The 25,524-nt window shown below is 41.6% G+C and overlaps 1 protein-coding gene across 3 annotated transcripts in view; it reads left to right on the top strand.

Annotated features, from left to right (window-relative positions):
- Positions 1 to 25,524, top strand: part of MYRFL (myelin regulatory factor like) — a 237,798-nt gene that overhangs the window by 56,722 nt on the left and 155,552 nt on the right. For all 3 annotated transcript variants that reach the window (XM_077468900.1, XM_077468899.1, XM_077468901.1), the window contains 6 exons: positions 2,061 to 2,158; positions 5,462 to 5,612; positions 9,253 to 9,448; positions 14,641 to 14,717; positions 22,902 to 23,012; positions 23,697 to 23,787. In XM_077468900.1, the coding sequence (XP_077325026.1) occupies positions 2,061 to 2,158; positions 5,462 to 5,612; positions 9,253 to 9,448; positions 14,641 to 14,717; positions 22,902 to 23,012; positions 23,697 to 23,787 (724 nt within the window). The remainder of the gene's footprint in view (positions 1 to 2,060; positions 2,159 to 5,461; positions 5,613 to 9,252; positions 9,449 to 14,640; positions 14,718 to 22,901; positions 23,013 to 23,696; positions 23,788 to 25,524) is intronic.

Genomic DNA, 25,524 nt, shown 5'->3' with positions numbered 1-25,524 from the left:
ACAGTTCAACATGAACAATACCTTTCTCCCTAAACTAACTACTGTAGTCTGGCTTCCCAGGCATACCTCCATGAGGTGACAGTCCATCCTGGCATTTTCCATGGCTTGGGTGTCTCTGAAAGTCCTGGTGCCTTTAGCAGACTGCAAGGCACAGCAGTCCTAGTACCTCCAACTGTAAGAGGGAACAGAATCAACCAAATGGACTCAAAGGGTTCTTGATCCTCAGCTTTCCCCTTTTTTATAGCACAGGTGGGCTAGCTATGACTAAAAAGCCTGGGAACTGAGCTTTTCCACTGGCCTGGGCTAGCCGCTATATCACTAGAACCAACATATTTCAACCTGCCTACACACACTGCAGATTCTTTTTCAAAGTCCACACATCGGACTCATTGGTCCCTGTGTTGCATCAGACATCCTGTCCATCTGCAGAGCTGTGGCTTTGTATTCCCAGGTGTCGGTGGTCATCACCATCCATTCTGATTTCTTCAACCCCTTTAGGGAGACATATGTTATTTTGAAGTTACTCATTGTAGAGTTAGATTGTGGCTGCCAGCCATTTTAAAGTTAAAACTTAATTATTATTAGGAGCAGGCAGCCCACAGAAGAACTTTCTGGCTCCTCTAAAACTGGTTTTGCTTACCTGCCACCCTACCTGTCTAGTGAGAGTGCCTTAGAGGCTAATAAGGGTGCCTGCTGAGTTATGGAAGAGATTTTCTCTCACTTCCTGTGTGGTCAGATAATTGTAACAGGAAGTTAGCAAAGTTTCCCCAACAGGGGCACAAATAATGAGATTTTTAATAGAGGGGTGAGAACCCTTGTCAGTTTTTTTTTTTGTCATCGTCTGGGTGCCCATTAGGGAGATCTCATCACTTTCTGTTGGGACATCAGGAAAGGCTGTAAAGGGAAATTTACTAGACAGGGACACAGGCCGCAATTAAAAGGCTATAGAGGTTATACCTCTTCCTCACTCTAACCATCTAGTTCTGGGCTTTAAAGATATCATTAGAAGGAAATTTGGTATTTGCCTCCTTAATACATTTGTAATTATCAGCAATGTTTTATCATTCGTATCATTTGAGCCATTAAATACTGTTAGGGAAAAAAATTTTTTTTTACCCAATATAGATCAATATTTAATGCATATATAATAGGTACAATATATACTGAAGAGTGAAACAAAGAATTTAAACTCTACGTAAATATGACCTTTAAATCAAGTGAGGTTTGAGTTTTACAATATCTGACTTTAACATAAGCATACTATTGTGATTGAAAATTACAAAGTGATTTAGGATTTGTTATATAATGAAATATACATTGTGGCCTTAATTGATCACTTCATACAATACAGGTTTTCTGAAGCTGATAATTTGATACTTTTTAAAATGGTATCAAAGCTTACACAGCATTGCATTTTTTGTGTGATTGCCATTTGTATCAGCATAATAGTATTTGACATATCCCATATATTTAATGACATATGAATTATTTAGCATTACTTTCTTGGGTGTCATATATACAGTACATACACATATACTGTATGTGTGTGTGTGTGTGTGTATATATATATATATATATATGACACATTCAAGGTGTGATAAGCCTATAATACATTGAAAAGGATCTGTAATGAAAAAAAAATTGCATACTGAAACGGCCACCTTAGGAGCAAGCATCCTGTTTTTAGAAGTTGGAATACATTAAACAGCTAGCGAAGTTGTATATGGCTATCGCATTAACATTTCAAATTTTGTGGGAAAAAATGTAATGTACCTTTGAGTAAAGTTAGAAACAGCTTGTGTCAGGATAAGTGTTTCACACATTTTGCTTGCATAATTTCTTAAAATATCTAAAATATACTTTGAAAAGAAGCTTTCATGTTTTTTTTTTTCTGGCTTAGTGTAGGCGTTTCTAAGATGAGTTTCTGAATGTACAGCTGTGTGGAAAGTAAATAATTCTAACACTAGATGGCACCAAAAGTATGCTTAAAATGTATAAACTTTTTCAATACCCATTTTCACCAATTTCTCTGTTAATAATGTTATTCACTTTTTTTTAAGGAGTTCATTTTCCTCATCAAAGAAAAGGAAACATTCTCACTTGGAAGAAGGAGAAGGAGAGAACTGGCAGCAGACATGGAGCATTGAGACAAGACAAAGTAATTTCATTTTATTTTACTTGTAATTGGTATACTTTTTAAAGGATCGTTCACATTTTAAAGTTTTCCCAGTGAAAATAAACCATTTAATGATATTGACAGTTTCTGTAGTATCTACATCAGAGTGGGGGGGGGTTACTTATAAAGCCAAAGAAGCAAGAGAAAAAAGTTATTTATCTTTAAAGCAAACATTTCATAATTCAGCTTTTGCTTTCCCCATGAGGACTAGAAAACAATCTTTGACCTATAGTCCCAGTCAGGACCTTTATCTGGGGGGTACAGGCATTACTGAAGTAAGGGGCCTGAGCTGGCTAGGGCCCGCTCCACCTACAGCACATGAAATCTGTCAACTGCACTGCCACAGCGCCTGGCTTCTATAGAGAAGGAAGCCTCCTTTCACTAGCACCCCCAGCCCCCCCCCCCCCCCAGAAGAAGTGGAGAAAGGTATTACATAGATCAAGCTCGGGCCTCCGCTGGCCAACGCCTTTTTGCGGCCAACACTAGCTCCTCTTCCTTCCCTGCTGAGGTGGAGCTGGCTGCTGCTAGGTTAGTTTACACCATGATTAGCCAGGACAAGGTCAGGGGGTGTGGTCAGCTCATCAGCGTGGTGACCCAGCCCTATCAGGTGCATGCATTGCAGATAGATTCCAGAGAGCAGCGTAAAGGGTAAGTCACAAAAGTTGTGTGTGTTGCTGTGCTGCCTTTGTATATTTGGACTTAATGTAATCTCCTTCTCCTTGGATGGGATACCTGAGGGCCAAGGCTAACAAGCTGGCATGATTGAGTTGCATTGTGGAAAATGGATGAGGATGACTCTGGGTAGAGATGAGTTACATTGTGGAGAGCCTATTCACTATGTATGTCATCCTCATCCATTTTCACAATGCAACTCAATCATCTTCATCCCCACCCAGCACCATCCATCCATCCCTCTCCACAATGCATCCCTCATTCCCACCGAGCACCATCCCCCCAAAGCACCTTGTTCCCATGTTGATGGGGACAAGGGCCTTGTCTCCACCAGCCTGGCCTGGTGGTTGTGGGGGTCTGGGGGGGGCTTATCATAATCTGGAATCCATCCATCTTCAATCACGTCGCCTGATGGACCCTTGATGGGAGGCGTCCCGCCACCTACTGTCTCTTGCCCAGGCTAACAAGCTGGCATGATTGATTTGCATTGTGGAAAATGGATGAGGTTGACTCTGGGTGGAGATGAGTTACATTGTGGAGAGCCTATTCACTATGTATCTCATCCCCACCTACGTCGCCCGACGGACCCGAAATAATAGGAAAAAAAAGCCTCGATGGGAGGCGTCCCGCTGACTACTGTCTCTTGGCTGTGACAGCTGTTAATATAGGCAAGAGCGGGGCCACCAGGTGATGTAACTGAGTGACCCCGCCCATTGTGACATCATGTGCCATCAGAGGGGGCAGGGTCATCCGGTTACATCAGCAGGTGGCCCTGCCCTTGCCTATATAACAGCTGTCACAGGGAAAAGACAGCAGTTGTAGGGAGGCCTCCCATGCAGGTGGAGTATTTTTATTTATTTTTTTCTATTTTTCGGGTCCATCGGGCAGTGTGATTGACGATGGATGTACATCGTGGGACACTTTTTTTTATTTTTATTTTTTAATGAAGGAATTGGCAAAAACTGTCTTTTGTGGTTCTTATTTTTGACACTTTTATACACTTTTTTTGGTGAATGGGTACGGGTACCCCACTACCCATTCACATAGGGGGTCGAGATCTGGGGGATTTTCGGGGGACCCCCCACACTAATTTCTTTTTTGATTTTGCCGTGGAGTTTCCCTTAAAAGCCATACCAGACCCAAAGGGCCTGTTATAGACTGGGGGGGGCGAACCCACGCCAATTTTTTTCATTGATTTTTATTTATATTGCTGGGAGCCGGCAATACATTACAGCCACTAGCAATTTTAAATACATTTTTTTCCTTTAGAAATGTCATTTTGCTGCGGCACTGTAAAACACATCAGACAGGTCTGCCACTTTACAGGCAGACTAAAGGGGACCCCCAGGCACAATATTTAAAGGAATATTTCATTTTTAATGGTTCACATTAAGCATTATTAAAATCACTGCTACTGGGGAAAACTTTTTTTTGCATTGATAAATGTCCCCTGGGGCAGTACCTGGGTCCCCATACACTTTTTATGGCAATAACTTGCATATAAGCCTTTAAAATTAGCACTTTTGATTTTTCATGTTTGTGTCCCATAGACTTTAACAGGCTTTGCATGTTCGTGCAAATTTTTTGCCTGTTCGCATGTTCTGGTGTGAACCCGAACTGGGGGTGGGGGGATGGGGGGGGGGGAACTGGAGGCCATTGGAGTACAGTGAGCTCATTGTCCTGAAACCAGTTTGAGATGATTTGAGCTTTGTTTACATGGTGCATTATCCTGCTGGAAGTAGCCATCAGAAGATGGGTACACTAGTCATAAAGGGATGGACATGGTAGGCAACAATACTCAGGTAAGCCGTGACATTTAAACAGTGCTCAATTGGTACTAAGGGGCCCACAGTGTGCAAACAAAATATTCCCCACACTATTACACCACCAGCCTGAACCGTTGATACAAGGCAGGATGGATCCATGCTTCCATGTACAGGTCCATGTACTCCAATGGCCTCCACAGTCACCAGATCTCAATCCAATAGGGCACCTTTGGGATGTAGTGGAATGGAAGATTTGCATCATGGATGTGCAGCCAACAAATCTGGAGCAACTACGTTATGCTATCATGTCAATTTTGGACCAAAATCTCTGAGGAATGTTTCCAACATCTTGTTGAATCTATGCCATGAAGAATTAAGGCAATTTTGAATGCAAAAGGGGGTCCAACCAGTTACTAGCAAGGTGTACCTAATAAAATGGATGGTGAGTGTATATCTAAAACAATGTTTAAAGTATAACTAAAGCAAACTTTTTTTAGTTTTTTAGTTTTGGAGTGGCAAAGGAGTAGAACACCTGCTGGGTTTTTATTGCTTTCTGTTTTGGTTGTCGCCAGATCAGAAAATAGAGGGAAAGTCTTCCAACAGGGATATTAGTTCTTGTGATCTTGGCAACAACCACTGACTCCCTCACATTGTAGAGATTTCTCTCCAATGAAACGCAGGTGACAAACAAAATTGGTCATAACCCTTTATTTATCAAAAAATAAATAAAAAGCATTACCATTAGTTATACTAAATATTTCATAAAAATGCAATGACACTAATCTGCCAGATTCTTTTTGACGTGTTTTTGATATAAGCATGATGTTCACGTTTATTTTCATTGCAGCTCCACCTGCAGACTGTATTATGGATGTTCACGACTATGAAAGTGATGGGCAAGCTGTATCTCCCATGGATAAGTGTTATCAGTCATTGACATGGAAGCCTTACCAGACATCGCAATGGGCAACCCTGTTCAAGAGCCTAACTGAGACAATGTAGGTCTTTTCTGCTTCCTATTACAGAAATTGCCCTCATACAAAAGTGCTATAAATATAATTAATGACTACTTTCCACAGCAATTTGTTTATAATGTATGTGCGATAGTGTAAATGTATTGTACAAAACATTACCAGGCTGGTAAAATAGTGCATGAATCATTTTTAAGAGTGGGCTGAAACAAAAGGACTGCAAAAGGTAAGTAAAAAATTAAACATAAGTATTTTCTATTACCTGGCCCAGACTGGATGCCAAGCAGTTGTGGTATCTGCTTAAAGATCTGATGTGTCTGAGGCTATTCATGGTTTGGTATGGATTCCTGTAGGCAGCTCAACATTATTTACTGCATCTCTGTGTCACTGTAATATCAAAGAAGTCTATACACATTCAGCTGAGCCTATTACTGTTCTACATATATATAGATGTAATACATAAACTTTAATCAAATACAAACAATAAACCTGCGCTTACAATATTAGGATAATGCATAGAAAAGCAGCTGACACAAATCACTGGTGGCGAATAGTAACATAAAAACATACAAAAGGTGCAGCACTGCACTTTTTGTATTTTTTTTTACATAAACTTTAATGCTTGTTGATTACACCAACAGATGCTGTGTGCTATTTATGCCAGGTAGACATCTTATTTTTGTTGAGATACTCCAAAAAAGTTAATTACTTCTAAAGGGATGCAGATCCCGCAATTTTTCTTATTAGAACAATGAAAAAGTCACTCCCGTTCATATTCACTTTGCACATCCACATAGACAAATAGCTTTTTCTTCAGAACACAAGCAGGTAGCAATCTGCAACAGTTTGTTAAAATCCTTGCAATGTACATAGATCACTCAAATGGGAATTTCAATAAAAGTGGAGTAACCTTTTAAGATCTTACTCTCCATTGAACAAAATCCAAAGTTTTTCAAATGGGTTTTTGTATTTTTTTTAGAGGGTACGATTGTACCATTTTGTGTGGACTCGATTTTACTTGCAAGCTGGCTCACATCTAGATTTCTGCGTGCATATAAACCTTTTGTGGATTTGGGTTGGGGGACCAACAAGAAGATAGGAGAAGAGGAACTATGGTACAGTGGGCTAGAAGGAAAACAAAACATTCACTAAACCAGTGTGAAGCAAAGCCATGCCTATTATAAACAGGCCATATCTGTATGTTACGCTTCCATTGCAAATCTAAAAAATAAAAATTAAAAATAGTTGGCCAAATCATGCAAATCACTGCCTTTTCCCCTATGCCACTTGTACATTTAGAACCGATGAGTTTAAACTACATAAAGGGATGTATTCCGAACTGCATGCAGCTGTTTCTGGCTTGTTGATCATCATCAGTGTGGTGTAAGAAAACCATGGCTTCCCCAGTGCCATTTTAAAGTTAAGCCCAGGAGTTAAAACGATCAACTGCTGGTCTTCCAAATCTTTTGCAAAGCCCTTCATAGGAGCACTCTGGGAAAGGGAAAGTAAACACAGCACTTCTATAATGTGTTTACATTGGGAGTGTGGAAACGTCACAAGTGACGTTGTCACGCTACCATTCACTATGGGAGTGTCAGGCAGGAGTGTTATAGTGTGTTATAGCTTTGCCTTAACCTCTCTATACAGCAGCAAATCACCGCTATAGAAATTTATTGCAGGCTAATTGTAGCCAGCAATAGATTACTAATAGCAGTAATCCACTGCTGCAAAGGTGTATTGGGGCAGTCTGGATAAAACATCAATTCTTCTAGGTACACTTGCACACAGTTTGTGAAAGAACTTGTCAGGTAGGTTGTTCCAAACATTTTGAAGAACTAACCAAAGAACTTCTGTGGATGTAGGCTGTCTCAAATCCTGTCTCTTTGTGTAATCCCACACAGACTCGATGTTGAGATCAGGGCTCTGTGGGAGACAAACCATCACTTCCAGGACTCCTTGTTCTTCTTTACACTAAAGATAGTTCTTAATGACATTGGCTGTATGTTTGGGGCCGTTGTCCTGTTGCAGAATAAATTTGGGGCCAATTACACTCCTCCCTGATGGAATGGCATGATGGATCTGCCTGTATTTCTCAACATTGAGGACATAAGTTAACCTACCCAAATCTCCAATTCCATTTGCAGAAATGCAGCCACAAACTTGCTAGGAACCTCCACCATGCTTCACTGTTGCCTAAAGACACGCATTATTGTACCACTCTCCAGCCCTTTGTACACAAACTGCCTTTTGCTACAGCCAAATATTTCAAATGTTGACTCATACGTGTATTGCACCTGCTGCCATTTTTTTTTTTTTTTGCACCTATGTTTTTGTGCATATTTAAGTCACTTAGTCTTGTTTCCATGTCCCATGGATCTGTTCAAAAGCAGGAAAAATTACAGCAAAAATCTAATTGTTATGGTCACCATTATCACATTCTTTTATGACCCTATTTATTGAGACCAACATTACATTTCAGGACCCCTAAATCATCCTAACATAACATGACTTTAGAAAGATCATCTGTTAATGCTGGCTGTAATGTTTACCTTCTGGCTTAGAGCCTCTGTCAAACCATTCATTTAAACAACAATCTTCCCATATGATTATACTGTATGTGCATTTAAAATCTATTATGCGTGTTATTTATCTGTAAACGCCCCTCTTGTGTAGTTATCCAAAATCCCTGAGACCACTGCTGGGTGTCCACATCTTGAATGTGAAGTCAGAAGCTTCAGCAAAAATAGAGCTGTCATTGAGGTGTCACTCTATGGTATTCACCTTTGTTACTCCCCTAACAACTAGGTGAAAATAGGTAGGCAGGGGGGCTGAGAAACTGGATCATCAAAAAGAGTATTGAAACACTCACAGAAGAGAAGTAGGCTATGATGTACAAGGAGGAATGGGGCTGTGCAAGGCGATAGATTCTTCCTGGTAGTGACATTTTCTAGCAGATTCATTGACACACAAGGGGATAAAAAAATCTTTATTAGAAAGAAAAAAACACAAGCAAGCATTTAAAATACTTGAGTACTTGTCACTGACTTGGAAAAATGCAGAGCCCTTGGGGTAGGAGAAAGTCGTAGCTCCTTTTCTACAACCATATTCATTGTTATTTACTCAAATATCCTATAACAGGAGGGTCAGCATGACAGTCGGGCATTGTTAGGAGGTCAATATAGAAATGTCAGACTCCCTGTTTGTCTGTCGGGTTTCTTTTATTTGTACCCAGTAATAATATCACTAGACACTAGGTTTTAGAACCTCTGTCAATTGGTTGAGATGTTGTGTAAAAAAGAAAAAGTATATCTTGTCTTTCTAATTAATATTCATTCTTGAAACCCTCTGACCAAATGTTATACTAGGAAGCCATTTGGATCTTCTAACAATAGAATTCTAGGCCAGGCAGCAACACAGTATATACTGTTTTGTTGTTTTTACTATCTTAAAAATAACTATTACTTTGCAAGCCAGAATGATAAAATAATATAACTGTTTAGGGATATTCTTAAATACTTTCAGCGACAAAGAGCTGTCTGTAGTTGCAGCTAGAACAATTAAAGTTGCCCATGGGGTCTCATCAGTGAAATTTGACCTTGCTTCTGTCAAAAATGGACCGAAGTTTGTTTTCCTGTATTATACTATAACAGACTATTCTTTCTTTCAGTCCTGCTGTGGGGTACCGAGTAATCACTGACAAAGGATTCAACTTCTCAGTAGTAGATGATACCTATGTATGCCAGAAGAAGAACCATTTCCAGGTCACAGTTCATATCAGAGTGCTTGGACATCCGAAATACATCAAAACACAGCTGGGCTTCAGTCCAATTGAAAGCTTTTATTTGAAAGTGTTTGGTGTCAAGGTAAGATGTCTTTACAGCAGTCTGAGAGTCTACACCAAAACATATAACTTACAAAACAAACATTTATTGAAATTCTAAAATATATCTGCCCATTAACTAGAAGATCCAGGAAGTACTGGGTCCAATGGAATGAAAGACAAAGGATTTGCAAGTGCTGTGTTATCCTATTTTATTTTCAGTATTTTAGCAAAGCATGTTTAAAAAGCAAAGTCTCTCTCTGCTAAGATTAGTAGTGGTTTTTAAGCATAGCATGCTATAAAACAAAGGTTGGTTGGACAGTTGCCATTGGCTTTGAATAATATATACATGTTTGACAGCTGAAGCAATTATGTCCCAGGACAAAGGGCTTTATTAAAAGAGGATGTGATCAAATCCTAATTCGGGAATTGTCTTGGATGTCCATTTGGGAATATTAGCCAAAATGATTATTTAGTACCGTGAAGCTATACCTGATCCGTTTATCAGATGCAAATATATATATATATATATATATATATATATATATATATATATATATATATATATATATATATGCACACTATATTGTGAAAAGTTTTGGGATGCTTGCCTTTACACACACATGAACTTTAATGGCATCCCGGTCTTAGTCTGCAGGGTTCAATATTGAGTTGGCCCACCCTTTGCAGCTATAACAGCTTCAACTCTTATAGGAAGAGTCCACAAGGTTTGGTAATGTGTGTATGGGAATGTTTGACTATTCTTTCAGAAGCGCACTGATGTTGGATGAAAAGGCCTGACCTCACCAATGCGCTTTTGGAAGAATGGCTAAACCTTCCCATACACGCTCCTAAACCTTGTGGACAGTCTTCCCAGAAGTGTTGAAGCTGTCATAGCTGCAAAGGCTGGGCCAATTCAATATTGAACCCTATGGACTAAGACCGGGATGCCATTAAAGTTCATGTGCGTGTAAAGGCCTTTAAAATAAATATACCTGTGAGGGCCAAACATTAAACAATCATTATATGATGCACCCATTTGGTCTCTAGGGAATGATCAGTTGACCACATTGGATTCTTCTGGCCAACTGCTACATTTATAGCAAAACAAACAGCTATTTTTCTCTTTATTAATAATGGTGCAAGGAGTGCCTGCACTCTATTACTAGGGATGAAGTTTGCGATCCCTGCTATTATGGTTTGAAGATTTGCAGTTCCAGCAAATTGTTATACAACATAATGCACGTATGATCTTTCAATGTAGCAAGCAGGAGCATAGAAGGGCCAGTAAGGGGGGTTTTGGATAAACCATTCCTCTGAAAATAAAGAGGGTATTATTTTGGCATTTTCATCTATTTTGGAGGTATATTTTTTGTATTGTTTAGAGACTTTTTTAAGATTAAACGTTTTTTTTTCTTTTTGAAAGAGTGGGTTTTTGTTTCACGGTTGGTTTTGTGTTTTTTTTTTTGTTTTTTTTCATGTTCATAGAGCCTTTGTGTATATTGTATTTCAATGTTTCCCTTGAAAACATTCTCTTCCTGCTGGGAGGTATTTGTTATTCATTTTTGGCATGGGTACATATGCTCCATTGTGGTGCCTGTCGTCCCGTGATTTTTTGAGAGTAGTATGCATTTTATAAAATAATTTGCTCCATGAGATCCTTTACAATTGAATCACCTAGGTCAACATAACTCCCTAAATTAATAAACATAGAAAAGTGACGGCAGAAAAAAGACTAAGTAGTCCATCAAATCTGCCAACTTTTTTTTCTTAGCCTTGCTATCCGACTATAGATTTATGTTTATCCCAAGCATGTTTGAAGCCGTTTACTGTTGACTGTCTCACTACCTCTGTTGGTAGTTTATTCCAATCATCAACCACCCTTTCAGTAAAATAATACTTTCTAAGATTAGTTTTGAACTTTCCTCCAGTTAGTTTGAGGTCATGTTCCCATTTTGGTTTCATAATGAAAAGACCGCTTTTCTGAATCCTATTCACCCCATTGATGTATTTAAAGTTTTCAATCATGTCTCCCCTTTCCCTTCTTTCCTCCAGACTGTACATATTAAGATCCTGAAGTCACTGTTGATATGTTTTATCCCCCAAACCTTTCACCATTTTTGTTACCCGTCTCTGTACTCATTCTATCTTATCAATATCTTTATGTAAGTGTGGTCTCCAGAACTGGATACAGTATTCTAAGGTCTCACTAACTATCTATATAATGGAATCAGAACCTCCTTCCGGTGATCCCTCTAGTTATGCATTCTAGTATTCTATTTGCTTTTCCCACTGCCTAGTCACTCTGTTTGCTCATTTTGCAATCATTTGAAAAGCGCACCCACAAATCTTTTTCTTCTGTAGTGCTGGCTAACACTGTACTCTCTAATGTGATTCTTTTTCCCTAGGTGCATTATTTTACATTATAAATATTGAATTGCAGTCTCCACTGCTTTGACCAATCTTCCAGCAGTGCCAAATCATGTTCCATGTTACAGAAACCCCAGGGATATCAACCCTTTTACACACCCTGGTGTCATCAGAAAAAATACATACCTTGCCCAACAAACCTTTAGTTATATCACTTACATATAGGTTAAATAGAACAGGACTCAGTACAGAGCCTTGTGGTACCCCACTAGTTACTTGTTTCTGTTCTGAGTGAGCCCCATTTACAGCCACACTCTGGGATATATCCTTTAACCAACTGCATATCCACTGAACCACCCAAAGGTTAAATCCCAGCTTGTTCAACTTTTGTATTAGATCATTATGTGGAATTGTATCAAATAGTGATGGACGAACTTCCGACGGGACGTTTCGCAAACGCCTACCGCGAACGCGGCCGATAGTTCGAGAACCGGAACGTTCGCGGCGAGCCCCACTGACTTCAATGGGGGGCGAACTTCGCAAACCTACAGGTCAAATTTGCAGCCACAAAATAATTGATAGCTGTGCAAACATAGTCCCATCACATGGCCAATGACATAACACATGTATGAGGTGAATCTGGGATCGTCAAACTACAAGCATTCTTTTTTTATATGGGAAATTGTTGTGACAATTCAGGACTGTGGAGCGCATGAAGGCAATGGAGGAGAGGGAAGGTCAGGGTAGGCAAAGAGGGTGCAGGAGATGATCACCAGCAGCGTGACATACAGCAATGACACCTGCACCGTGATAGTCATCTGACAGCAACACCGTGATAGAGAGTACTGACATCAGCAGCGTGACATAAAGCACTAACACCAGCACCGTGATATACAGCACTGACAGCAGCACCGTGATAGAGAGTACTGTCATCAGCACCGTGATATACAGCACTGACACCTGCACCGTAAGCAGCCCCAGGAGGAAGTCAGCATAGCACAGGGATGGTGGGAGCCCCTCATAATGAGCATAGAACAGGGATGGTGGGAGCCCCTCATAATGAGCATAGCACAGGGATGGTGGGAGCCCCTCATAATGAGCATAGCACAGAGATGGTGGGAGCCCCTCATGATAAGCAGCCCCAGGAGGATGTCAGTATAGCACAGGGATGGTGGGAGCCCCTCATAATAAGCAGCCCCAGGAGAAAGTCAGCACAGCACAGGGATGGTGGGAGCCCCTCATAATGAGCATAGCACAGGGATGGTGGGAGCCCCTCAAAATATGCACAGCAGAGGTACAGCCCCAGGAGGAAGTCAGCACAGGGATGGAGGGAGCCCCTCATAATATGCACAGCAGAGGTACAGCCCCAGGAGGATGTCAGAGGTCAGCAGTAGTGCACCTCAACCCTATGTATTGTGGACCTATACCAGTCCTTATAGAATAGCAGACTGTACCTCACTCAACCCTATGTACTGTAGTACCCTATACCTTACCAGTCCTTATAAGGACCTTTGTGGAACAAGTAGGTTGTGTGTGAGCGATTAGCAGACTGTACGTCAGTCCCTATACCGATGAAGGACTGCGTGCAGTATAGGGCAGCGGTCAGCAGTAGTGCACCTCAACCCTATGTATTGTGGACCTATACCAGTCCTTATAGAATGGCAGACTGTACCTCACTCAACCCTATGTACTATAGCACCCTACACCAGGTTATTAACAGTCCTTATAAGGAGCTTTGTGGAACAAGTAGGTTGTGAATGATTAGCAGACTGCAGCAGAAGGGCAGCAGTCAAGTATAATATTCTTTCTATATTTGGAAGAAAGAATATTATACGTGTACAAGCCTATTACCATACCACTGATACCAGTCCTGAAAAGAACCTTTGTGGACCTAATATAGTAACAGCTACTGATTAAACTGACCCTCACTGCCTCACACACTGCTTCCTGCCTGTCCCTATATAAACTGACAAAACAGAGGCTACTGGAACAATAACTGGAATAGCACTTTTGTGGACCTGATAGTAACAGCTAATGACTAAACTGACTGTCCCTACAGCAGACACACCGTCCTGTCCCTTTCTCTAAACTGACAAAAGACACTCAGGCTGCTGCAACAATCGGTAGCACAGCAAACCTATATCCTGAACTGTGAACTACACCTAACACCTATACCAGTCCTGAAAAGAACTTTTGTGTACCAAATAGCTAGCGATTTGGGTCACTGCAATCTCTCCCTGCTCCACACAGCAACCTCTCCCTATAGTGACAGAAGAAAGAATGTAAAATGTCCGCCGGGTCTATTTATAAGTTAGGGGGAATGTCCAAGTGTCCATGTGCTGTAATGTCTCAATTGGCTGTCCTGTACCCCATGATGGATGTGTCATCATAGGTCAAAGTTCTTTTACACAGTAAACACGGAAGTCCGCCGGGCGAACAGCGCCAATAGTCCGCCGAACGGGCGGACCGCGAACAGCCAAAATTCGCTGTGAAACGACCGCCGGGCGAACCGTTCGGCCATCACTAGTATCAAACACCTTGCTGAAATCAAGATATGCTTTGTTCACAGCACCACCCTGGTCCAAAACACTTGTAGCATTGGTAATAAACACAAACCATTCAAGGTTGCTCAACATTCAACAAAAAATAGCTTTGGTTCTATCTCTCCTTTGCATCATAAAATCATGCTGCTAGTTCTTTCAGCACATATTCTATGGACCACTCCTATAAGGTAGGAGAGTGTAATTGGAGATGAGTAAGTTAAAAATAAAACTATAAAAACAGACATAATAGCACCAGATACATTTTAACGTGTATATTTTAGCCACCCAAAAAGACACAAATGTGTTTTCTACCCATATTTAGGCTGAAGCTATGAACCAGAAAATTACTATTGAGCAGTCTCAATCGGATCGCAGCAAGAGGCCTTTCAATCTTGTTACGTAGGTATCTCTCCCATATATGTTTTATTATGGAATGCAAAACATACCTTCCTCCCAGCAGATTGATATTAAATCACGTATTATGCATGACATGCACTGTTATAGCTTTTTGTTTATCACAACTACCTTTTCCTGTGGGTTTTCACTGGTAAGTCACACATATAAAAGTTAGACATTTTACAAATGACCGCTTAATAAGCAAGTATATGCAGTAGTTGAGGATTTCATTGAAGGAAGAGAGAAGGATTGCTTCCATTTGAATTATTGGCAATACATGCAACACAAACTTCAATTATAATATATATATATATATATATATATATATATATATAATAGTGACAGTGCTAGGCCTTGCCACTGTGTGACTATAGGTAAAAGTGATGCAGGGTTCACACTAATACAAGGCTCCAGAGTGTCTGTACTGAGCAGAAAAACTGGGTATTCGATTTTCAACAGGTTTTGGCTTTCTTCTGATCAGGGTCCAGAGTGTGAAGATTTCAAAGAGTCTTGGGTGAGATGAAGCCTTCAATCTTATGTCCGGGTTTTGTTAGAGACCTGCAGGCTGAGTGAGTGTAAAGCTGTGAACACTCCTTATAAGCAAGGACCTGATCATAGTGCATGGCACTCATTTGGAGATGGGTGTGTGCTCCATGCAGGAGACAGGTACACTGCTATTAGGACATGTTCTCTACTCAAGAGACAGCACTCCACGTTGGAGGAGAGATTCTATGTCCTTTAGAGTAAGAGAGCTACACAAGTCAGGGGGACTGGGAGAACTGAGTTAACTAGGAGTCCAAGAGATTGAGGGAGTATAAGTCTTGGAGGAGTAAGGGAGCCCTGGGTGCCAGGAGATCACCTAGTGCAGGGGTCTACAAACTTTCTAAACCGTTTACTGTCCTTCAAAGTTTAGGAGGGCTGTGGCCATTGAAAGTAGAAAAGGTCCCGTCTGAGAAAAAAAACAACACCCCATCTTTGCTGTCAGTAGGAGGAATTGTGCCCAATCATTGGTCTTAGTGGGAGGAATTGCACCACTTCTTAATTAACATTGGAATGAATTGTATTCCATCACTGGTGTCATTGGAAGAAATTGTGTCCCATCAATGGTGTCATTAGGCCCATTGTTGGTGTCATTGGGAGAAATTGTGCTATATTATTGGGAGAAATTACGCCCTATCACTGGTGTCATTAGGAGGAATTGTGTCCCATTGTTGTTGTCATTGGGAGAAATTGTGCCCCATCATTGATGTAATTTAGAGAAATTGTGCCCCATCATCGGTGTCATTGGGAGAAATTATGCCCCATTATTGGTATCAGTGGATGAAATAGTACCTCAAGGGCTGGATAAAAGCAAGCAGAGAGCCTCATCTGGCCCCTGGGCCAAAGTTTGGAGGCCACTGCCCTAGTGAAAGGCTAGGAGTGGGCATGTACTGAAAGTGCTGCAACTAAAAGGCTAAAAGAACCAGGAGAGCCCAGATTGCCAGAAGAGCTGAGTGAGATGGTCTGAGGGAACATCGAATAGCCAAGGTTGAGGCCTATGCGGTGGCTCTGCATTTTTCATGACTTGTTTTTGCAGGTAAAAATCCCCCAAGATCAATGTGTGTACACTTCTTTTTCTTGACTTCCAACATGATGACACCAGAGTGTAATATTTTCACATGCAGTGACTGATTTTTTTTTTTTTCAATTAACGTTTTTTATTACAATATACAACAGCAAAATCAAAAACAGTACATGCCGAGGGCACAGCGGCAGGGTGATCATACAAAATAGAACTGTCAAATGTGGAAACCACTGTGCCCAGTAGAAGAGAGAGAATCAGCAATCACTGGCACATTAGGCCCTACCGAAGCAATCGGCAGGGAGCACCGAGTACCAACTTGTAGCTCACGGTGTTAGTAACAAAAAGAAGTAACAAGAGAAGAAGAAGAAAAGAATGGGGAAGTAGAAGAGAGAGAAGAAGGGGAGGGGAAGAGAACAGAAGGGTAGGTAGATTAGCATCTCAGCCTCCAGGGCAGCTCACCTTGTGTCCCTCCCGAAGATGCCAGCGCTCCCAGACCACACCCTGCTCGTCCAGCTTGTCCCTCACCCTAGCCGTCAACTTTTCCATCAGTTCAACATCCTTAATTCTGGTGTACAGGTCTTGGGATGGGGGTGTATTTTTTTTCCAATTTAGCGCCATCAGACAGCGGGCAGCTGTGAGTATGTGCCGGAGTAACTTCCTGGACGGCTTGGTCATCTTCGGGTGCGATAAGCCAAGCAGGAAAAATTGTGGCGTAAAGGGTATAGGTGCGTCAAAGAGGCGGATCAATAAGTGTCGGACCGAAGTCCAGTAGGAAGCTATTAGGGGGCACGTCCAGTAGATATGGAAGAGAGAGCCCCTGTCGCGCTGGCATCGCCAACACCGGTCGGAGGTGGAGGGGTATATTTTATGGAGGAGGTCCGGGGTCTGATACCAAAAATAGAGGATCTTATAAGAGTTTTCTTTATAGAGAGTGCACATTGAGCTTTTGGCTGCCTGCCTCCAGACTGTCTGCCACGCCTCCATCAGGAGTACCTCCCCCAGCTCTCTCTCCCATGTGACTGATTTTTTTTTAATGTTTTTTTAGATATAAATGTAATAAAGACCAGCCTAATATAAATAACCTCAGTGTATGCTAATATTTAAAAAAACATTATTTTTGTATATTGGGGTGGTTTGCCTGCAAAATATCATCGTTTTTTTAAATTATTTTTATACTTATTTATTACAGTCAAAGAATAATGTACATTGATACAAATATTGTAGTAATGACATAAGTTCAGATGTCAGGTTATTGGGCCAGTATGACATTATGTATCCTATAGCCAGTACAACTGGTTCTAATTAGTTAAAGTGGATTTGCCAGATATAACTAACTAATCCAAAAACTGCTCCCGCCCCCCTTCTAACACCTATGCAAACTACCCTGTGGGAGAATTTTTTTTCTTGTTAAATCTTTTTATTGAATTTCAAGAAAAAAAAAAGGGAAGTTTACAGATCATAATGATCATCATATCATGGGGAGAATTTTTTTTATACTCACCAATTGTCGGGCCCATATGGTCCAGTCATGTGATCTTCCTGGTGTCAGCCAGTGCTGGCTACAGAGGAGAGAGAGCTCTCCGCCAATGGCTGGTAATAATGCCTAAGCGATTCCTCCTCTTCCCTGGACCCGCTGCTAGCTGACCAAGGGGTGCTAATCACCTGACCAGCCCACAGGGGTTTCACAATAGGTAATGCATCTTTCTTCCACAGGGTAGTTAGTATAGGTGTTAGAAGAGGGATGGGAGCCGTTTTAAAATTAGTTATATCCTGGAGTATTTTCTGTGATAATTAACTCGTATAACATTTGTGAATCTTTCCACATTTGGAAATCTGTAATGTGGGATCTGTAACATAAACTGCTGATACTGAGATGATTTTCCCATTATTAAAGCGGAGTTCCACCCAAAAATGGAACTTCCACTTTAAGTGATGGTGACCCCCTGACATGCCACATTTGACGTGTCATTTTTTTGGGGGAGATACCCTTTTTTTAGAGGCATTCAGCTCCCACTTCCTCCTGAGGCTCCGTGGTGCTGGAAGGAAGTTCACCTCTCCCCCCTCCCTCCCTGCAATCTTCTGGGACATGTAACAGGTCCCAGAAGATTGCCCCACCATTCGCAGCACAGCTCGCGCATGTGCAGTACGTGCCCGGCTGTGAAGCCACAGCCAGGCATCCACATTTACAATGCCGGCGCCGCAGAGAGGAGGGGGAGAGGAGCAGGTCTTCATTCACCTGCACCCCTGGACTATGGGACAGGTGAGTGTCCGATTATTAAAAGTCAGCAGCTACACCTTTTGTAGCTGCTGACTTTTAAATCGGTGGAACGCCGCTTTAACTTTTTTTAAGTTCACTCGCACCAGCCATCTATGAACCCCTCATAGTTTCCTTAAAAGCTGCTCATTTAAGACATTCTTGAAACACCATGATCATTTTCATGCTAAAAGTTAGCCATATCTTCCTGACACTTATATAAGACCTCAGGGTCCTTTAGCCATTATGAAACCATTCTCCAAGTTTGGGGACCTGGATGGGGTGTCATAGTAAGCACAAGCTGTAGCAGAGCATAGCTCTTGCTACATATATTATGCTGCAGACTTTATTATTGGGTACCTCAGCAATTGTTAGAAACATATCCAGTTTGAATAAGGTGTTATGAGAATCTGGTTGACAAGAATATTCTCTATATTTAGGATATCTCCATCTGCACACGTCTGTCAGACTGTAGCCCTCGGTCCAATTCCTCAAGATCGGCAGATATACTCTGCTGCTATAGAACACATCCGGGAGTGGGTCCATAATTGTATTAAAGTCTCCTGCCAAAATGATATATCCCTTAGCTACAGCAAGCACCGTGCTCATTCGGTGTTTTGCTTTGCAAACTATTAAAGTCACTTTGCAGTAAAGCAAGGCAACTTAAAAACATCTGTAGTGTAATAATTATTGCTTTACTAAACAGAAAGGTTGCACATTCAACTGCAGGAAAAAACAATTCATAGCTTACAAGGTATTACAAAATATGCCTACAACATACACAAGCTAACCTTTTTAGCAAATGTACAATGTATGTGATGCGTATACACGAAACAGTTACTTAACGGCCTCATGCCGATATACGTCGGCAGAATGGCACAGCTGGGCACAGTCACCTACCTGTACATGATTCTTTAAGTGCCCAGCCGTGGGTCGGGAGGGTGCCGCCGGGGGTGCGCTCCCAGCCCGGTCCTGAGCTCTGTGACCGTGGCCGTGGGACCAGCGGACCCGATCGCCACTGATGTCCCACGATCGGGTCACAGAGCTGAAGAACGAGGAGAGGTCTGTGTAACCAAACCTCTCCCCGTGCTTCCTAGTGTGGCTGTCACCGATCGTCTGTTCCCTTTTATAGGGAAGGACAATCAGTGACGTCACATGCCAGGCCACGCCCCCCTACAATAAAAAACCACATAACGTCTTACATAACACCTACACTGCCCCCTAGTGGTTAACTCCTTCACTGCAATTTACACAGGAATCAGTGCATTTAAATAGCACTGATTACTGTATAAATGACAATGGTCCCAAAAATATGTCAAAAATGTCCAATGTGTCTGCCATAATGTCGCAGTCACGATAAAAAACGCTGATCGCCGCCATTACTAGTAAAAAAAAAATATGAATAAAAATGCTATAAAACTATCCCCTATTTAGTAAACGCTATAATATCAATCGCTAATTGCGTTTTTTTTTACCAAAAATATGTAGAAGAATACGTATCGGCCTAAACTGAGGAAAAAAAATGTTTTTTTTTTTTTATATGTTTTTTGGGGATATTTATTATAGCAAAAAGTAAAAAATATTGCATTTTTTTTTCAAAATTGTCGCTCTATTTTTGTTTATAGCACAAAAAATAAAAACTGCAGAGGTGATCACATACCACCAAAAGAAAGCTCTATTTGTCGGAAAAAAAGGACGCCAATTTTGTTTGGGAGCCACATCGTACGACCGCGCAATTGTCAGTTAAAGCGAGGCAGTGCCGAATCGCAAAAAGGGACCTGGTCCTTTGGCTGCAAATTGGTCCGGGGCTTAAGGGGTTTAAAGTGTTACTAAACCCAGTAAGATGGAAACAGTTCAAAACAGCCTTTTTACACAATGCAGAAGATGAACCCCTTAGGTTCCACAGTTAGTATAACAAGCTGCATATACAGACTGATTTTACTGTTGTGTGTTTAGTAACACTTTAACTTGGGTCTTTCTTTATTATGGAGTCATCTTCCCGGATCCAAGATCTCTTTCCAGACTGCTTCTTGCTTCTCCAAAGTTCAGGAAACAACTGTTCCTAGTGCTCCTTTGTCTTGAGCACATGGTTTATTCAAGTTCTCTTCCCCCCACTTCCTATAGTATCATTTTCTGCCCTGGGCTTCAGGAACTAGTCCAATAGGTTTGCTAGCATTTGAATATGGGAGGCCAAGCTTCCAATAACACCTTTAACTAAAATGTTTTTCAACATATCTATGCTTTAAAAATCACAAAGCAACACATTCAGTTCAATCTATCTACTTCATTTGGTGGGGGAGGGTAAACATGAGCAATAGTATAAAAGAAACCAAGATATTGTAGTACCATGCTAACATAGCATGTGGGTCAGGTTTTACCACCTACATCTGAGATTTGTAAATTGAGAAGCCTCCCTCAGCTTTGTGTGGCTGCAATATCTGAGGTAGAAACACCTCTAGAAATATCTTTGCTTCTTGGTTGTAACTTAAGTTTGTTTATACACTCATAGATTCCGTTTATTCAGCCTTGGATGCTATGACCGCCCACAGTTTTCTTTTTCAATTTTAGTTCCACCACAGCAGTGCCATTAGCACTGCAGCTGCTAGAAGACTTCAGACACCGCAGTTCAACTGTCAAATCTTGGACACCATGACCCAACTGTCAGATCTAAGTTACTGCAGCCCAAATGTCAGACCTCAGATATTGCAGCCACACAAAGCTGAGGGAGGCTTCTCAGCTGCTCTGGTGTATCACATGACAATACTGAGGGGATGACTTCCCCTCACCCTGAAGTGCCATGGTATCTACTGAGTGGACTTTGGGGGGGGGGGGGGGTGGGGTTAAGGAATAGTGCAATACGAACCCCTGTCCTTTTCTTTTTTTCAGGCTTATATTTTCTTTATTTCCACCTGATGATCCTGACAGTAACACACTCCTGTCCTAGGATGACAACGCTCATTGTCTGTACTGCATCAATGGAAGAGCACTGTTGTCACCTCAGGCTGCTCTACTGATTTAAAGCGGAGGGGCGTTTAAAAAAAAAAAAAAGTCAGCAGCTGCTGACTTAATCAGCCCACTTACCTGTCCAGGGCGCCCGCAATGTCGGCCGCCCGAGGCCGACCCGTCCCTCGGCTCTCGGGTCCCGGCGCCGCCATTCCTTGTAAGGGAAACAGGCAGTGGAGCCTTACGGCTTCACTGCCCGTTTCCTACTGCGCATGCGCGAGTCACGCAGCGCTTTGTGAATGGGACGCGCTGTGTTCTGGAACACACAGTTCCCAGAACACAGCACGACCCATTACCCAGAAGATGCCGCACGGAGGAGAGAAGAAAGAAGATCTCCGCGGAGGAGGAAGAGGAAGATTAGGATTACGTGCCTAGCAACAGGCACTTCTGGTAAGTAAAAAAAAAAAAAACATTTTTTCATTTTTTTTTCTTTTAGATTTGTTTGTCATTTTTAATATTTTTTTTTTTTTTCAGGGTGGCCCTCCACTTTAAAGTATATATCTCTCCCAGTACTAAAATCAGTGGGGAAGGCAGATAACATTGTTTGAGGTTTCAGTTCACTGCATTTAAGATACAAGAATAAAAAGGATCAACATGAATTTTGCTTTACTTGGAGGAAATTTACTTAGCCAGAAAACAAATGCAGTTAAAGAGGAAGTAAACCCTGATGAGTTTACTTCCTCTTTCATTCCCTGCAAAGCATAATGGACTACTATGCATCACATAGTAGTCCATTATGTGTCACTTACCTGACACAGGAACCAGCGAAGTCATCGCTGTCCCCTGTAGTCTGGCGCATCCATCTTCTCAGTGGGGTCTCGCAGCTCCGCCGCTGTCATTCGGCGAAGCAGCGATGACGTCACTCCCGCGCATGCGCACGGGAGCCGACACATGCGGCAAATTCGTCATTGACAATGCCGCGCTCAGTGCGCCTGCGCCGTAGACAGCGGTGCCTGTCTTCGGGGAAATATCTCTTAAACCGTATAGGTTTAGGAGATATTTCTTGGACCTACAGGTAAGCCTTAATCTAGGCTTACCTGTAGGCCAAAGTGGTTTGTAAGGGTTCACAACCACTTTAACACATCTATAGAATGGTTTCTCCAGAGTGGACAGAAACTATTTTTTGGGGTAAAATAGGAAAACTTTTGAACCTCTGTAATAGTTTTATTACTGTCTGTGAGTTCCTGTCCTGTTACAACCTGTTCCTCAGTTTTTCGTATTTTATCAGTTACAGACTACAATGAAACCTGATCAGAGAAGCTAAGTTCTATTTAAAAGTTCTTGCTGGAGTTGGACTTTAACATAAACTATACAAATGTTTGCTGATCCTTTGCTACATGCCAATCAATGTTCTTTTTCTTTATAGGGTAAATTTACCCCCCGATCAGGTCACTAAAGTAACACTGGGAAGGTTACATTTTAGTGAAACTACAGCAAATAACATGAGAAAGAAAGGGAAACCAAATCCAGAGCAGAGGTAACAATGGAATTGATATAACCACTCTCATTTTTTCAGCTGAATGTCTTCATTTTTATGACAAAAATACATACAGTATATAATACATCCCTATTTAATCACTTTAATTAGTGAAATTCATACTTCGTTTTAAAATGAATAATTTGCAGAAATATTGCTTCATGTGAAGAAACAAAGGGATTTTTATGCTCTCAAGTCTTACTGCTTGCAATATCTAATAGGGTTTGGAAGTTGCGGCCCTCTGTGAAATGAGCTTCTGTTTAAAGAGATACTGAAGGCTCATATTGATTTATCTAAAATAAAAGAAGCGGTTTATACTTACCTGCTCTGTGCAATAGTATTGCACAGAAAAGCCCATTACATCCATAGACACACACACCGTGGCTCGGCCCCGCCCTCAGCTTCCTCCTGACAGGATTTGATTGACAACGGTGGGAGCCAATGGCTCTCACTGCTGTCTCTGTGGTGGTGAGAGCAGGGAGACAGAATAAGTGCTACTGCAGAAGGGCACTGGATCGATATAGGACTCGGGTAAATATTTCCTGAGGGGAGCGGGGGAGCAACTAGTGGGAGGTTTTTTACCTTAATGCAAGTAATGTATTAAGGTAAAATACCTTTTGGCTTTAGAACCATGTTAAGCATGTTTGAGACCTAATGTGTTCCCCTTGTTTGATGTTTGTGCAGGTATTTCATGCTGGTGGTTGGTCTGTATGCTGTAAGCAATGAAGAGTCCTTCCTGGTGGTTGCCCATGTCTCTGAAAGGATCATTGTAAGGGTAAGCGTACATATGCATGTATATGTAGAGCCAATACTTACACACACATTTTATATAGAAAATATTATATAAAGTAGTCTCCAATCTTTGTCCAAATAAGCATTATTTTTGTCATTGTTTAACTCTGTTTTTCCTTTTGTGAATGCCATGCAAAGGCGCTTGACTTGCAGCAGCAAGTAGCTGACAGTATACTCCTTGCTCTCATGTGAGCACCCTCATGAACCAGGTTGCTATTTGCATAAACATAAACCTGCCTTCAACATAACAATGCTAATAGGTTGCTTGGGCACCTGATTTTTTTGTGGGCTTTGGGGTTGTCTAAGTCTTACTTTGCAGATGAGGCTAAGTGGTTAGCACTTCTGCCTGGCAGCACTAGGGTCATCAGTTCAAATCTCAACCACTACATTACCTGCAAAGGGTTTACATGTTCTCTCTGTCCTGAGTGGGTTTCCCTGGGTACTCTGGTTTCCTCCCACACTCCAAATACATTCTGGTAGGTTAATTGACTCCTATCTAAAATTACCCTAGTATGTGTTTTTGTGTATGTGAGGTTGGGACTTTAGATTGTAAGCTCCATGAGGCAGTGGTAGAACTACCAAAGGTCACCCTGGCATTCCACCACTGTGAGGGGGGGGGGGGGGGGGGCTGCTGCCTGCAGATGCTACCCGCCACCTAAAGGTTATTCTAGTTAGAAGCAATAATGGGAGATTCAGGCACACTCACAATTTACTCTGCTCAGTTTATGAATATACAGGAGCCACTGTCTCCTGTTCATTCATATTTAGTGCTGAGAAAGGGACTGGGGAATCTGTGTCCTCAGTCCCTTTGTCTGTCTCAAGTGGGAGATGTTGGGGGTCTGTTTAGACTCCTGACATCTCAACAAAGCCCCCCTAAAAATATAATAAAAAATGAAAAAGTGTAAAAAAAATTAAATAAATTACTGACACCACTCTCTCCTGCCCTACCAACACTGTCCACTGCCCTAACCCCCTCCCCCCAAAATGCATTGTAAAAAAAAAAAATCAATTATTAAAAATAAAAAATCTACTGACACCGTCCACTGCCAGCCACCCCACCACCCCCTGGTGGGCAGGAAGCGCCACCTCCCTGGAATTAGTTTGCCACCTCCCTGACATTTTTACAGGTTTTTACAAGTTGGAATGTCTGGAGATTACACTGAACACTCACCCACCCACCCATCCTCTCCACCCATTGAGTTCATCAGCAGGCAGATGCCATGTCGGGAGGCGGAAACTGAAAGAGAAAGTCAGCTGACCCAGGGCCAGTAGAGTGAAGGGGGAGGGGCTCCACACTATGTGAGGAGGCTCTATGTCATGATAGGTGTCACAGGAGACACATCAAGGGAGCCGAGTGACACTGAGAGCATGTGAGTGCAGTCAGTGATCTCTTGCCCCCATGTCAGCACTTGCTGGCATGGTCAACGTACCAGAACCCAGCATGACAAGGTATGTCTCAAAAAAATATTTTTTATAGTTTTCAGATTTTTAGCCCTGTCATCGTGGTCAAAACTTCCTACAGCAAGCACACTAGATCAACATTAATATTGTATTAGTTAAAGCATTACATTCATTTCAGATCTGATGACAAGGTTTCATTAACAGTTCAGTTGTGCTTAATATACCAAGGGGATTTATCTAGCAAATATTGAACAGAATCAGACACTAATGCAAATCCAACTGCCTTAAATTGACAAAACTATTTATTGTGCATGTGTTA

This window comes from Lithobates pipiens, unplaced genomic scaffold (assembly GCF_037356315.1).
Source record: "Lithobates pipiens isolate NorthernLeopardFrog02 unplaced genomic scaffold, aLitPip1_a1.2 Scaffold_8, whole genome shotgun sequence".
NCBI classification, from domain to species: Eukaryota; Metazoa; Chordata; class Amphibia; order Anura; family Ranidae; genus Lithobates; species Lithobates pipiens.
Note: the sequence above shows the minus strand (reverse complement) of the source record. Positions and strands in the feature narration are given on the sequence as shown.